This window comes from Erithacus rubecula (genome assembly GCF_903797595.1).
Source record: "Erithacus rubecula genome assembly, chromosome: 2".
Lineage (NCBI taxonomy): Eukaryota > Metazoa > Chordata > Aves > Passeriformes > Muscicapidae > Erithacus > Erithacus rubecula.
Window position 1 is genome coordinate 94,388,319 of NC_136685.1, and position 13,327 is coordinate 94,401,645.

At 36.9% G+C, this 13,327-nt stretch overlaps 1 protein-coding gene across 4 annotated transcripts in view; it reads right to left on the minus strand.

Annotated features, from left to right (window-relative positions):
* Positions 1-13,327, minus strand: part of LCLAT1 (lysocardiolipin acyltransferase 1) — a 109,763-nt gene that overhangs the window by 67,238 nt on the left and 29,198 nt on the right. For 3 of the 4 annotated variants that reach the window (XM_079298634.1, XM_079298635.1, XM_079298632.1), the window contains 2 exons: positions 5,296-5,464; positions 3,002-3,200 (listed from right to left, as the gene is read on the minus strand). In XM_079298634.1, coding sequence (XP_079154760.1) covers positions 3,002-3,200; positions 5,296-5,460 — 364 coding nt within the window. In that variant the 5' untranslated portion in view covers positions 5,461-5,464. Of the gene's footprint in view, positions 1-3,001; positions 3,201-5,295; positions 5,465-11,277; positions 11,392-13,327 lie in introns of those variants that run through there. The other variant, XM_079298633.1, reaches the window with a different exon arrangement.

Below are 13,327 nucleotides of genomic sequence, written 5' to 3' on the forward strand. Positions count from 1 at the left end.
TTCATCAAGCCAAAGCTAAAGTTCCAGGAAGAAAAGACCATCTGTTTTGCTTTGGATTTTTTTTAAAGCTCACCTTTAATCAATTTTAAGGTTTTTTTCATACACTGGAATGCAAGGAATTAATAACTTAAGAACTAGATAAACGACTCAATGTGTGTCCTTGAAATAATGAATGTTCCAATTTTAATTACAATTAACTAGAAAATAACTGCCTACTTGTAATATAGACTCATTAAATCTGATACCTTTACACTTTTAACCTACAAATGGGGCCACAAGAACTCTGGATCTATTTCCATTCCCAGCTTTGCCCTTCACCTATCATATATGACACTGGAAAGAGCATAATGTCTCACAGACCTATTTTTACACCCAAATGGGAAACTACTTATAACAACAAAAGTGCTATGCTGTATACAGCAAGGCTTTCAGATGGATGTGGAAGGTTTGCATTACAAACCTTATCTTAAACATAATTTTAAATTTAATGCTTGTTTCAAAAAAAAAAAAAAAGCATTTGAAAGATCACCAAAAAATTGCACTGAAAAAATATGGTATATTCACTCAAATATTTCTGAAACTCAAAGCATGACTAACAGTAGGTTAAGATCTATTACAAGTTGCATTTAGGCAGTGTATCAAACATCCCTCATCCTATACATATGACTATGTACAACTAGTCCATATAAATATATGAAAAGATAAAACTGAAAGACATGATGAAAGTAGCTCATTGAATTATCACAAATGATTAACATCTAAAGTATCAATTACAGATGCAGTGCACTGAAATTATCTGGTTGATTTCCAAATGATCTTCTGGCTTTTACAAGCTCATATAATAAAATCTTTAGTTAAAAAACACAGGACACAAAAACCAAGAACCTGAATAACACTTATTAAGGGTCTATCATATAACACAGCATGGCCTAGAGCAATAAGTGGGAGAAATTCTCCTGTCACTGATGAGATTTAGGGTTTAGACACTATTCTCTGCACTGATCCTGCCCCAACAAACTTCATACAGATTCATCTTTTTCCATCAATATTCATTAAACCCAAGAGTCTCACTTTCCAACAATCCTCTAATTATATAGATATACAGAATATTTCATTTTTGCAAGAAAATGCCACCCAAACCACAGCCTGACTGAACATAGAGACATGCATTTCTAAGGCCTCCTTTCAGATATACTATGATAAAACAGAAGCTTATCTTCCAGAATTTTAGGACATCAAATCATGGCTTCAGTGAAGGATGCAGTTTAGCTGAACTTCCCTTCTGTGATTAAAAACCCAACACTAACAGTTTACTGAAAAATAAGCAATAATTCACAAAATTGCAACCAAAGTCCTCAAAGGCCCCATACCGAGGTGAATTTTTGGGGATCTGGCATAAAAATAGTGGTTTATAACACTACAGAGCCAGGTGTCAGCTCTACCACCAGAAGTTGTCATCCTGTAATGAAAACAAGAGGAGCAAATGTCTGCATGTGTCACCTCTCACCACAAAGTGGAGGATGAGCCCAGAATTTTGTTAGTGGCTTAAGCTGCTACATCAGAACAAAGATGATGTTCATGGTCTGCTCACATTGGCCTGACATGGATCCATCTGCCTGAGCCCACTGATCAAATCTGTTAGATAGGCTCAGTTTATGCAGAAAATTGAGAATTTAATTTAGAAAACAAAAATTTAAAAAAATTAATCTCTGAATTACTTCTAACACCCTTTCAGGAGCCAAATTTTACCAAGCACAGCTTAACATCCAAGCTCCTGGAGCTGACCTTCCAATTTTATTAAATGCATTAACAAGGACATATACAAATGGTCGGGTTTTATTTTTTTAATAATAAAACATATGCTATTTTTGAAGAGATAAATCTATGAATCTCCCCCATGGTACTCCTGATCTCATCTTTGATCACTGCTATAAAAAGTTGCATATGCAGCTGATTCCAAGATTTCAAAACATCTCTGCTGTATAATGAAGATACCTAATATGTATTTTCTCATTTCCTGTCACATTATAAAAGATTTGTCTTTTGTCAACTAAAACTGACCTTAATATGTGGCTGTTAGGGAAAAAAAAAAGCACATTACCCTGTTGCTGCTGTTACTTAAAGAGCACTGAATGCAACACAATGCAACACTGAATGCCATCTAATGCAACAGTAGGAGAGCTCCTCAGGATGGAATCCTGCCAAAATTATCTGTTCAGATAAATGACCTGACAAAATGCAACCATAAATAAGGTTACTCTTTCGACATCATAAAGTTGACGCATATCCTGCCCAAGCTAGTTTTGTATAAAACAGCAAATAAATCTAAGAGATAAATAAAATGCAGAGATGCTTTTATTTAAGTCTGCCTATTTATTCAGAAACCATTTGTGCAACAATTTTTTGATTATCTGAAACAATTTCTCTGAATATGTGCAACTCAGATCTCTTTCCAGCCTACATCACTATAAATCCTCATGATTTCATATCCTGCACAGAATATTTTGCATAGCCAAGTTCTATTTAAAATTAGTTATTAAAATGAATCATTAACTTTGCAATTGCCTACAGAGGTTTTGTTTTTGTTTTTTTTTTAATTTTCACAATAGTATACATTGGATAATGAAGAAAGAAGCTTGATGAGAGTATTTGGAATGGGGGGTGAAATAGCATCCAAACCACAATGCTGAAAGAGACTTGTAAAAAATGAAAACCATTTTTCATCCTCCTGAAAAATGCTTTTTGTATGTAAAGCAGAAATATATTTACCTACAAGAAACAGCAGCACCTGTAGTATCTTAAAAAAGACATGCTTAGGCATGTAGTCCAGGTGTCCTCAGGAGATTTATGGTTTAATTGCTCCACATGCCACATATTTTACACAAGTGCTTTGTTAAATAATGAAACAGAATTTAAACCCATGTCATTTAGCAGGTTATGAACTGTGCTGGACATTATTTAAACATACTTTCCTTTCAAATTAAAGGGTTTAGTGACCTACCAAATCCTGGAATGCTTTTGAGACTGGATTTGAGACAGATTTTTTCAAGTCTGAGGTAGCTGTATCGCAGCAGGCAGTTCCACAGGAACATCCAGTCCATTCGTGTGCGATGGTTCATGATAATGACACTCCTTTCTCCAGGAACAAATCCATCTCCAGTGACAACCACCTTGGCACCACACACCATTTCCAGCAAGGCCTAGAAATAGCATCTCAGTATTATGGCTTTACTCTCAGAAGAAAAGCATCACCCCATTAGCAATAAAAATTAATTTGAATTATATAATTTCACTGATTCACTCACGTTACAACTGGTAAACAAACTTCTGTTTTCTAATAAAGCAGCCAGCTTTTCTGCAGGAATAGCTGTTTAATGGAAGAGGAAACAACAACTGAGCAGCACTTCTTAAAAAGTACTCTATTCCCATCACTGCATTAAACTTATCTTTCCCTGGTTTTCCAGAAACACTATCATGTAGTAATGTGAGTGAGTCAGTATGGATTATAACTTGGTAGGTAATCTAAGGAGAGACTGGCTGCACAAGTATCTATTGCCCTTAAGGTCAGGGTCATTGGCAGCACACTGTCCAACTCAGTCAGAAAAAAAAAAACCCAGCAAATTACCACAGGACCTCTACAGGCATTAAAAAGCTTTCCAATTACCTCCTTACCCTCTTCTTCCCCATTCTTCCTCAAAAAAAAGAACAAACACTGGGGATTTAAACCGAGCTCCAGAAAGTGAAACAACTTCTGTTCATGTTTCTGCCAACTCTGTGTGTGCTTAGTACAAGCCAAACTAAACTGAAACAGTTAAGACTCACCTCAGTGTCCCCTGCTGACTCCTAGAAAGGAAGTAAAATGTGATAGCAGAGTGAGGAAGGTGAAAATTCCTTACAACATTGAGGTCAGGGTCAGAGTTTCCCTGCTGGAGTCCAAATGGTACAAAAGCACTTTACTGTTTGGAAACACAAACCAAGAACTGGCTTCCCCTGACTGAGAATGCAGTGATGGACAACATCTGAGCCTCAAAATGGTTGGATGAAAAATCTTTTTGAGACTCCTTTCCTAAACCTAAGTCCCCAAGATTCTAAAAAGACAGGATCCTTTTCAATATCCAATCCAATGATACTAGAATTATTGTGGTCTAGCTCTATTGAGGGCTAAAAATCAAAATTCAAGACTGAGAAAGTTATCACAAACTAGTTTTAATAACCCAGAATTATAGAGTCCAGGCAACTAATTGAAGAGACTGGTATTAGATTTTGGGGAGTTTGAAATTACAAAAAACTTGAAGACAAACAGAGAGTTATTTTGTGACAGTATCAATACTCAGTTAAATTTCATCATGACAAGAAATAACAATATATTTCCTTTACTGGTGATTACATCAGTCCTCCTAATTTCACTACATTTAATCATGATAAAAACTACAGAAGTTTTAGAATAAGAAACAGCTGAGGCTCTTTTAAAACTCATAACCCAGAAAATATTCTACAAAAGCAGAAACTATTGGATATGCGAAACTATTTGATATGCAATAAGGATAAAACTTATTTTATGCCACAAGATACATTATTCTGCACACCAGTATGGCATTTTACTTCAGAAAAAATTAAACAAATCTCTAATGGCCTAGAGAAACAAGCTTTTAGAGAACAGAACAAGAGTCAGATCCCATACACACTGCCTTTCCTTTGGAAAAATTCAGGGAAGAGCTTTGTTTTCCAGACTCATATAGCTATAAAGTTGATGCACTGTAAGTGAGGAATACCTCCTTTCTAGGAGAAGCTCTCCTTTTTTCACCTGAAAACATTTATCTCTAATTCAGCTACAGTGGCTAAATTCTAAAAGGATTAAGTAACAGAACAGGTGAAGGTTGACAACACTGTACCAGACAGTAGAAAATTTTTCTAATACAATACTTGGAGCACAGTCCAAAGAAAGAGTTTACAAGACAACTCACTTAGGAAGTTTACAGTTTAACAAAACTTCCTTCTGTTTACTGGAGTTTCACCTACTCCTCCCTGCATCTGACACTGGATGAAGATATCACAAAAAGCATAAAATGAGACACAGCATTAGCTGATATATAAATTAAACTGTGAAAGAAGAGGGGGACTGTAAATAGGCACAATGTTTAGAATACTGAGCTAAATCAGATATTAAGTGTGTAGGGCCTCTTTAGACAGAAACATAAATAGCTTTAAAAACCCTAAAATAAAATCCAAAGTGCTGGTGAAAAGCTAAATTGGGATTATGGACAGGTGCCCAGAGCTGGATTATGTGCCACTTACCACAGGGAGTGTGAGCCAAGTGGCCACAATGCAGTCAGTGATCCAGCGGTACCAGGCTGGCGAGATAAACATCAAAGGCAGAAAAGGGCCCAGCATGAATATACTTCCAAAGAAACTTCCCAAGAATAGTGCAAGTGCAAAGTACATCCCCTTCCATGACACCATGGCTCTGAAAAACAGGGTTGGCATTACATTAGAGACACAAACTGAAAGTAATTATGCAATTCTTCAAGTCTGCGAGCCCTGGCTGTGGTTATATTCCTCCTTTTTTCCACAGCTAACAACACAGGACAACAGTAAACACAACCAAAATGTTCTTCTTCCCCAGCAGCAGTAAGAGAAGGACTTTATAAACACAGTGATTTGTAAGGTGAATTGGGATATTAAAGGGGCCATAAAACTATCAGCTACATCATAATATCCTCTCATTATTACAATATGTAGTTCCACTCAAAAACCTTCAGCAAGCTATTTTTATTATCCAAAGGTACAAAAGAGCTATATAAGAGAACACCAGCTACATTAAACTTTTTGGCCATTATCTTTGTCTGTGGTGAAATACTAGTGTTAACATTTTCTAAAGACAGGAAACTTTGCTCTTCTGTTTCTCCATCCCATTTCTTCTTGCTAAACACAGCATTGCAGAAATTCATCTTCCCCATCTAACAAGGTTCTATGTGTGACCTCCCTCACAAACCACTCAAACCCGGCAAGACTGACCAGCCTTTTTGAAACACCAGCTCCCTTTTTACCCCAACAAGGCAGGCAAGCAGTGCCTGAAACCCCCCTGACCCACCCTGGCTTAGAAAAACTCATCACTCTTTGAAGTCTGCTGAACAAACTGCCCTTATCAGTTATTTTCCAACTTGCTGCACCAAAAAGTCAATAGCCTGTGTTTTTTAAGGCATAGTCTAGACTTGAAATATTTCAGTGTCTGTGCTATCAGCTACACTGTCTTATTATAAATTGAAATGTACAGTACACTGAGCTCCTTAGTGCATTATGGCAGAACACTCAGCAATCCTCCAAGCATTTGTAACAGTTACAAGCTTTCACAATTTAGCTACTACCAGCTATGACAAAGCAAATGTGGAAATATCAATTCCCTAAATTAGGCCCTAAAAATAGACTGTTTTCATCTATTTAGGACTCAGCCAATTGTTTATAAAATCAAAGGTTAAGCAGAAGTCACTTTTTAGTCACTTTACCGAATTCCTTCTTTTGACAGGCTATTTTAGAAATTTTAAGAGATCAGATAGACAGGACTTCAGGACAAGAAAAACAGGAAGCTGCTGGGTTTAATTTTAAAACGAGCAATGGAAAAGCAATCCATTAAGCCTTGTGTATTGTAACATACATGATTTATCTCAAGCATTTTTTTGTACAATGTCCATAGCAATGATGTTTGCACAGCAAAGTATTTGACAGTCAAGAAATGGTAATGCTAGGGTTGCTAGGAGATGAAATTTGCTTCTGCTACTTCATGTTGACAAGTAACAAGAAAGTAGCTCTACTCTGAGATACTTCTAGGTTTAAACAATTTCCTAAACTGTATGGTATTTGGAGAAAGGCCGAGACAAGGGGCCATGCAAATTTTGAATGCAAGAAGGTTATATAGGAAGCTGTATTAACTCACTTCTGCAGCACAGTAAAAGAAACAACACTAAATACAAATGTTTCCTGATACATGTATCAGAAAGATTTTGACACAATGAAATATGAATTCAAACAAATACATATTATTTATATCCTGGAGTAAAGATCTCTCTCCTTTCTGCCAAAAGCAGGAACTCAATAACCCCATCTGCACACATGCAATGCAAGGATCAATTCTGACAAGGGATCCTTGAAGAGTAAGGCCCTGAAGTTCCACCTGACTTTTTCTGTTTGTTATTGCAAACTTCTGTGGGGGAAGTCCAAGATAAAGGCAGAAGAGGACAAAAAAACCTCCAAAACATAAAACCCAGAAAAAAACAGGAACCAACAGAAAGAGGGGGTTGGGGGGGGGACTTATTAATTGCAGCAAGACCAGAAGAAAAAGCCTTCTCTTGACATCAAGATTACTGCAAAAGGCAGCAGACAGAATCAAAATTCTATGTGCTTCATCTAAACAGGCATTTTTTGAGGAGCAAATCTATCTAAACAACTGGGAACAGCTTTAAGACAGGTAAAACCCACTAGCAGACATAGAACAGGTGTTTGTTAGGCTTTAGCCAGCTGCTCTGCCCCTCTGTGAGGTTCTCAGAGCCATCAGTCAGACACAGTGACATTTGCCAGACAGACACCATGGCTCCAAAAGGCTGCCAAGAAACAGGGATGGAGGACATGCTCCAGTCCCAAACACCTGACTGCTACACACAGATATCCCCAGAGCTAAAGAGAGGAGACATTGCTCTGTCATCCTTCCAGACTCTTAGAAAAGCAATGTGGGGCACTTATTGAGAGGCTGTCCTTTTCACAGTTCACATGGGTTCTTCCCTCAAATTGTTACAATCAAGGACTTATGGAAAAAAATCTTGCTGTATTTTCTGTGAAAGACTGTCTGAAACACTTTTTGTTTGTTCGTTTTAGATGAAAGTATCTGAACTATGAAAAAGACCTGAGGAAGTTCTGAATTTCCTTTTCTTCAACCGGCACCAAGCAGAATTTTCTTTTACATTCCAGAGTATGCATTATAAGTTATAGTGCATTCCACTGGGTCAAACATTGTGCTGTTTATTTCTAGACACAAAAGATATTGTGTGTGTTTTCAATCGATGCCATTTACCACTCTTAAAGCCACATTTTTAGTGAGATAAATACTGCATTTTGCTTATTGTGTCTATGGAACACATTATATACCTTTACACAGACATTTATCTAGAGTGATGGATAGACTTTGTCTCTCAATTACCTCCACCACAACAAAGGAGAGAAAGGGAGAAAGCATCAGCAGACCCAGCTGGGAGTGCAGTGCACAAGTTTGAAAGGGTTGAGGATGCAGGGCTGGCACACAGCTGGGCCAGGCCAGGATCTGCACACCTTGCCTGCTCTACCCATTTACCATCCCAAACACCTACCACCAAAGGCAGGAGGGAGCTGACAATTTTCATCCTTTTGCACTCCTTAGCCTGTAAATACCTACCTTAGAAACAAACTGTCTCTAAGATACGTCAGCCATCCCAAATCTAACACCTGCATTCAACAAGTAACAGCTACAAATCAATGCAAAATACATGCCTCAAAAACAAGATTAAAAACCAGCCAAAGAAAGAGTACTTAATGAGGACTTGGAAAATGATCTAAAACAAATGTGAAAAATCTCAAAACAAAGAAAATTGGAGCTGACTCATGTCAAAGATGAGGCACCCAAGAAATTAACTACAGGATTCGACAGGAATAGGACAAAGCAAGTATTTCCAAAGTACAGAAGTATTCTCTTACTGCTGCTGACAACTCTCTAAGGCAATGATCTCCCTTAGCATGTAGGCTGGCCTTTACATATCTTAAAGCCACTTTCCATTAGTTGTGTGAGTCAGAGGTGGGGGAAGACATTCAAAATTATTTTACAATTCAGATTGAAAGCTGCAAACAGTGATACAGACAGCACCCTCATACTGGGCTTGTAATTCTTCATCTATTTCATGGCAAAACTCCAAGTTATTGGGGTACTGCACTTCACATGTTCTTGTTGCCATAGCAGAAGGAAAACATGCTCTGTTTCCAGGTAACTGGAAACAATAATTCTTTAAATACAATTTTCCTTTCTATTTCATTTAATTTGAAAAATTTTTAAGGGGAGAAAATAGTTTCCCAAATATTTTAAACTTAATTTTTATTAGAATATTTACTTGAAATTATTTTGATATTCTATGCAAAGAAAATACTTGCATAGCAACATAAAGCAAAGGTACCTTCCTGTGATCGGATTTTGGCTTGTTTTGTTTATTATCTAAATGCTTCTATTGAAGGTGAAACTGAAATGACAGACAAACCACAGCCTGCTGTGGTGATGATTTCAGAAGGTTTTAAACAGACTTCTCTACAACAAAACTTTTCTTCACAACTGCTTCTATGGCTTCCACATGGGCAAAGGATGCAAAATAATTTATCTGATAAGACACAAAGAAGTTCTGAACTTTAAGGTCTAGAAGTCTCAGCATAGTCAAGACTCAACCACATGACTCACACTTCGTTAACAGCTCCCAGCTAATTCAAAGTGCTTGTACAAACAGGTTAATTCATCTTCCAAGCTCAATGTAAAACAAGATTTTAACCTCAACATAGCATTGAGCAATACTACCTGACAGAGCCAGCTGCCTGATAACAAGAGAAATTTTCAAGCACTTAGTACTACAAAGTGAGCAAATCAGTTTTTATTACACCATTGAAAAAAATTAACAAATGCTCCTTGGTGCCAGTAAAACAACAGTGTATGATTACTGGTCAGCACCAGTAATCAGCATGGGCAATAAAACTGTTCATTAGCCTTCAAACCTGAATGGGAACTACTAGGCACTGGCTTCAATGTTCATCCAGTCAATTACCAGTAGAAAAGGTAAACATCTTCAATTAAAATCAAGCAGAAACTCACACAGACAGCCAGCGATGTCTCTTCACTAACAGTTCTGCAAAGAAAGGCAGCACTTAACTACAAACTGATTTCACTTTCACATTTCCTCCAAGCAGGGCAAGTGAAACAGGTGAGCTGGATATTCCAGCTCCCATGTTCAATTTGGCATTCAGAATGTAACTTCTATATCAGAAGATATCATTTTTACAACAATTTTTAAAACCTTTGATCTGGGTGCCGTGAATTGAAATTCCAGGAGGTGGGCAAGAGGGGAACTAAGTTTGCCAACTACTTAGGTGTCCATTAAACAAACCAGCAAATGAATGACCCAAACTTTCACTTTTTTATTGTTTGAACAAAATCATCTAGACCACAGAACAGGAGACTGACAGCCTTTCTCAGCTCTAGTGATGCAAATGAGAGGTCTGAGCAGGTGCCCAAACAACAAAACTCAGCCAAGCAAAGTTGAAGTGGAAATGACACATTCCAGCAGAATGTTTCAAGTCAAACAAAATCACCACACTTTTCTATTTGAGCATTTTATGGCTTCCTTCCATAATAGCATTTCAAAGGAAATTTTCATCAGTTCTTGCACCCAGAGAAAGAAACTAGTTTCTACATAGCACCATATTTTAAAAGAAACTTGCTCACAGCAAGTCAGTGCAGACTTACTCAGTTGTATTTCCAGATCTACAACTCATCCCAGCTCTTTGATCATGTAACTTCTCACCTGTGCCTCAGTTAAAAGAACTGCAGAAATAGAAGAGGTTCTAGGGGAAGCAATGGCAGGAGGAAGTTGAATTATTAATTGCAGAGATAGTCACTAATCAGAAGTCCATGCAACACAGGCAGGAAGCTCCATCAGTCTCCACAGAACTCTTTATGAACTATATTTTATTTCTGATCCTTCTCTTGGGCACTTCAGTATTTTAAGGAACACTCAAATATGGCACAAATCACTATTACTGAAAAAATATGTGAAGAAACAGGCACTTGACCACTAAAACTACTTCCTTTTTCTACAATTCAAGAGATACATGCATGGTAAAACAATATAGGATAGGGCAATAAAAGGTAATTATCACCACAAGCCACACCCATGACAGTATAACAGATATTAGCTTACACATGCACAAAATAAAAAGTACAAAACTTAATGAGAAATTTTTGTAAATATTATAAATAAAATACGACTATTACTGCATCTTACAATTTATTATGTCTTTTATTTGCCAAGACTTAATCTGACTATTATAATTCAATAAGAATTTAATAGAATATTGAATTTGTTCTTCCAAGTAATTGTGTCTTCCCAAATGCAAAAATGCTGGCTGAGATTCTTTGCAGTACAGCCTTTAGACATTGTAAGCAGGTAATTCAGTCAGGGTACAAACATCAAGTCAGTCTGATGCTTTTTCACCCTTGTTTACCTGTTCCATTTCCACTGTTGCTCCAGACAACCATTAGACCAATAAAGCTTGAATGAACACATGAGCTAAGGTATTTGAAATAATTTTTAAGAGGGTATCATGCAATAGCTACAGCTGCTTCTGAGAAAAAAACAGACCAAACAAATAATGATTTATGGAGAAACGGCTTGCTTTTATTCCTTACTACAATCAAAAAATCTAGATGAACTGACAAATTTGCTGTAGGAAAAACTGCACAAGAGCTTTTACTCTCAAAAGCTACCTCTTTTTTTTTTTTTTTTTAATGCATATTGTACAGATAGAAATAATTCTGAATTACTACTTCATGGCTTTCCATGCATAGAGTTGTGCTCTGCACTATCCATCAAGCTGCTGGGGCCTCACAAACTTGTATTAAACAACAAACAATATAAATACAGTGCCCTGGATGACAAGTCATCAAGAAAAGGTTTGGCAGATGAAAAACAGCTGCTGTATTCCTCCTGTCATGCCTTTTATATAAAACAAACAAACAGAAAACCAACATAACCTTGCAATAAACATGGAACAGTGTCAGTTTTAGGGGTTTATTAAATACTTCATATAAAACCTGCAGGTCAGCTCGAGGCCCAGTCCATTTTTCAAAAAAAGTTACTTGTGGTCAACAGCTGGCAAATCTTATTCCTTTGGTTTTCAAAGTCTACAGCAGACCAAAAAGCTGACCAACATTGATGGATAACAAATCCAGTTGAAAATTATGAAAAACAGATAAAATATTCCACTTTGTAATTGGAGATGTTACAAACAAACCAATAAATCAATTTCTTTTCCCCTGCATAAGAGCACCCCAACACTTCAGCTCAGAGCTATTCTTGGTGGGAAGGGGTGACATTTGTAATTTCAGAAGTATCTATTTCACAATAAAATCCTCAGTGGGGAAACAGAAATAAAGGACCTCATGCTGAAGAACAGTTACTCAAATACAAAACTAGTAATTCCAGAGGAGTATCTTTAAATCTCTACCACAGGCACTGAACTAAAACTCACTCTCAGAGAAGGAGATATCCATGAAACTTCTAATGGCTTTTTTGCCCTCATCAAGACAGAATTTTCAGGATAACAACTCAGAAGAAATACAGGAAAGGCATATGAACAAAACTCATGCAGCCTAGGAAACCCAGTGACTATCATCAGGACAGTAACAGCATCAGAGCTTTTGCTAACTCATATTATTCAGAGAGTGCAATTATGAAAATAAAGAGGGGGGATGTAAAAGCAGACTTTCAGAGGCCTTAAGCAAGATATCCAACTTGGAAAAAGTTTCATTTACAGCTCTGTATTTGTGACCATCCTCTACAAAAACCTCTCTTAGTTTTAAAAAAGAATATATTAACCCAAATAATTCCTCCTTTTCCAGCTGTAATGTATGCTGCAAATGGATTTGATTCTGGATGGGTAGTACTGCAGTGTGGTTTGTTTTTCTTACCCAATGCAGCTTTGTTCTTTTTTAGCCTCTTTTATACTATGACAGTCATCACCTTTAGAGCAACAACAATTGTTAAACTACTTGTTTCCTTTTCTCAATAGCCCATTATAAGCTGCAGGCCCCATGCTAAAAATCCCAACAGCAAACTTACTGAAGCCAGTGAGTTTCCACCTGAAATCAGTTGCAAGATCAGATTACAGATTTTATCTACTCTTAGAATCATTAAACTTCTGAAGAGAAAGCCTAGACACTTATCATCAGTTGCTCACCAAGTAAGTGATCCTGGCTCAACAGTACTTATATGAGAGATGGAGAAGAGCGCCTACAGACAAATTTATGTCACTATTTTTTTAATAATAATAAAGATAAATTGCTATTATCAATGGAATATTACTCTGCCAAGCCTCTGAGTCTCTGCAACTATCTCAGGTTTTTAAAAATCTATTTCCAAGACAAATATCAAAGAAAAAAACTATTTGCAAATAGCACTAAAAATGTTTTAGCTGTTTAATTGGAAAATTCCATTTGAGAACTTGAAATTTTGCAGGGCTGCCTTTGTGTCAAGAGTACACAGCACTCTGAAGC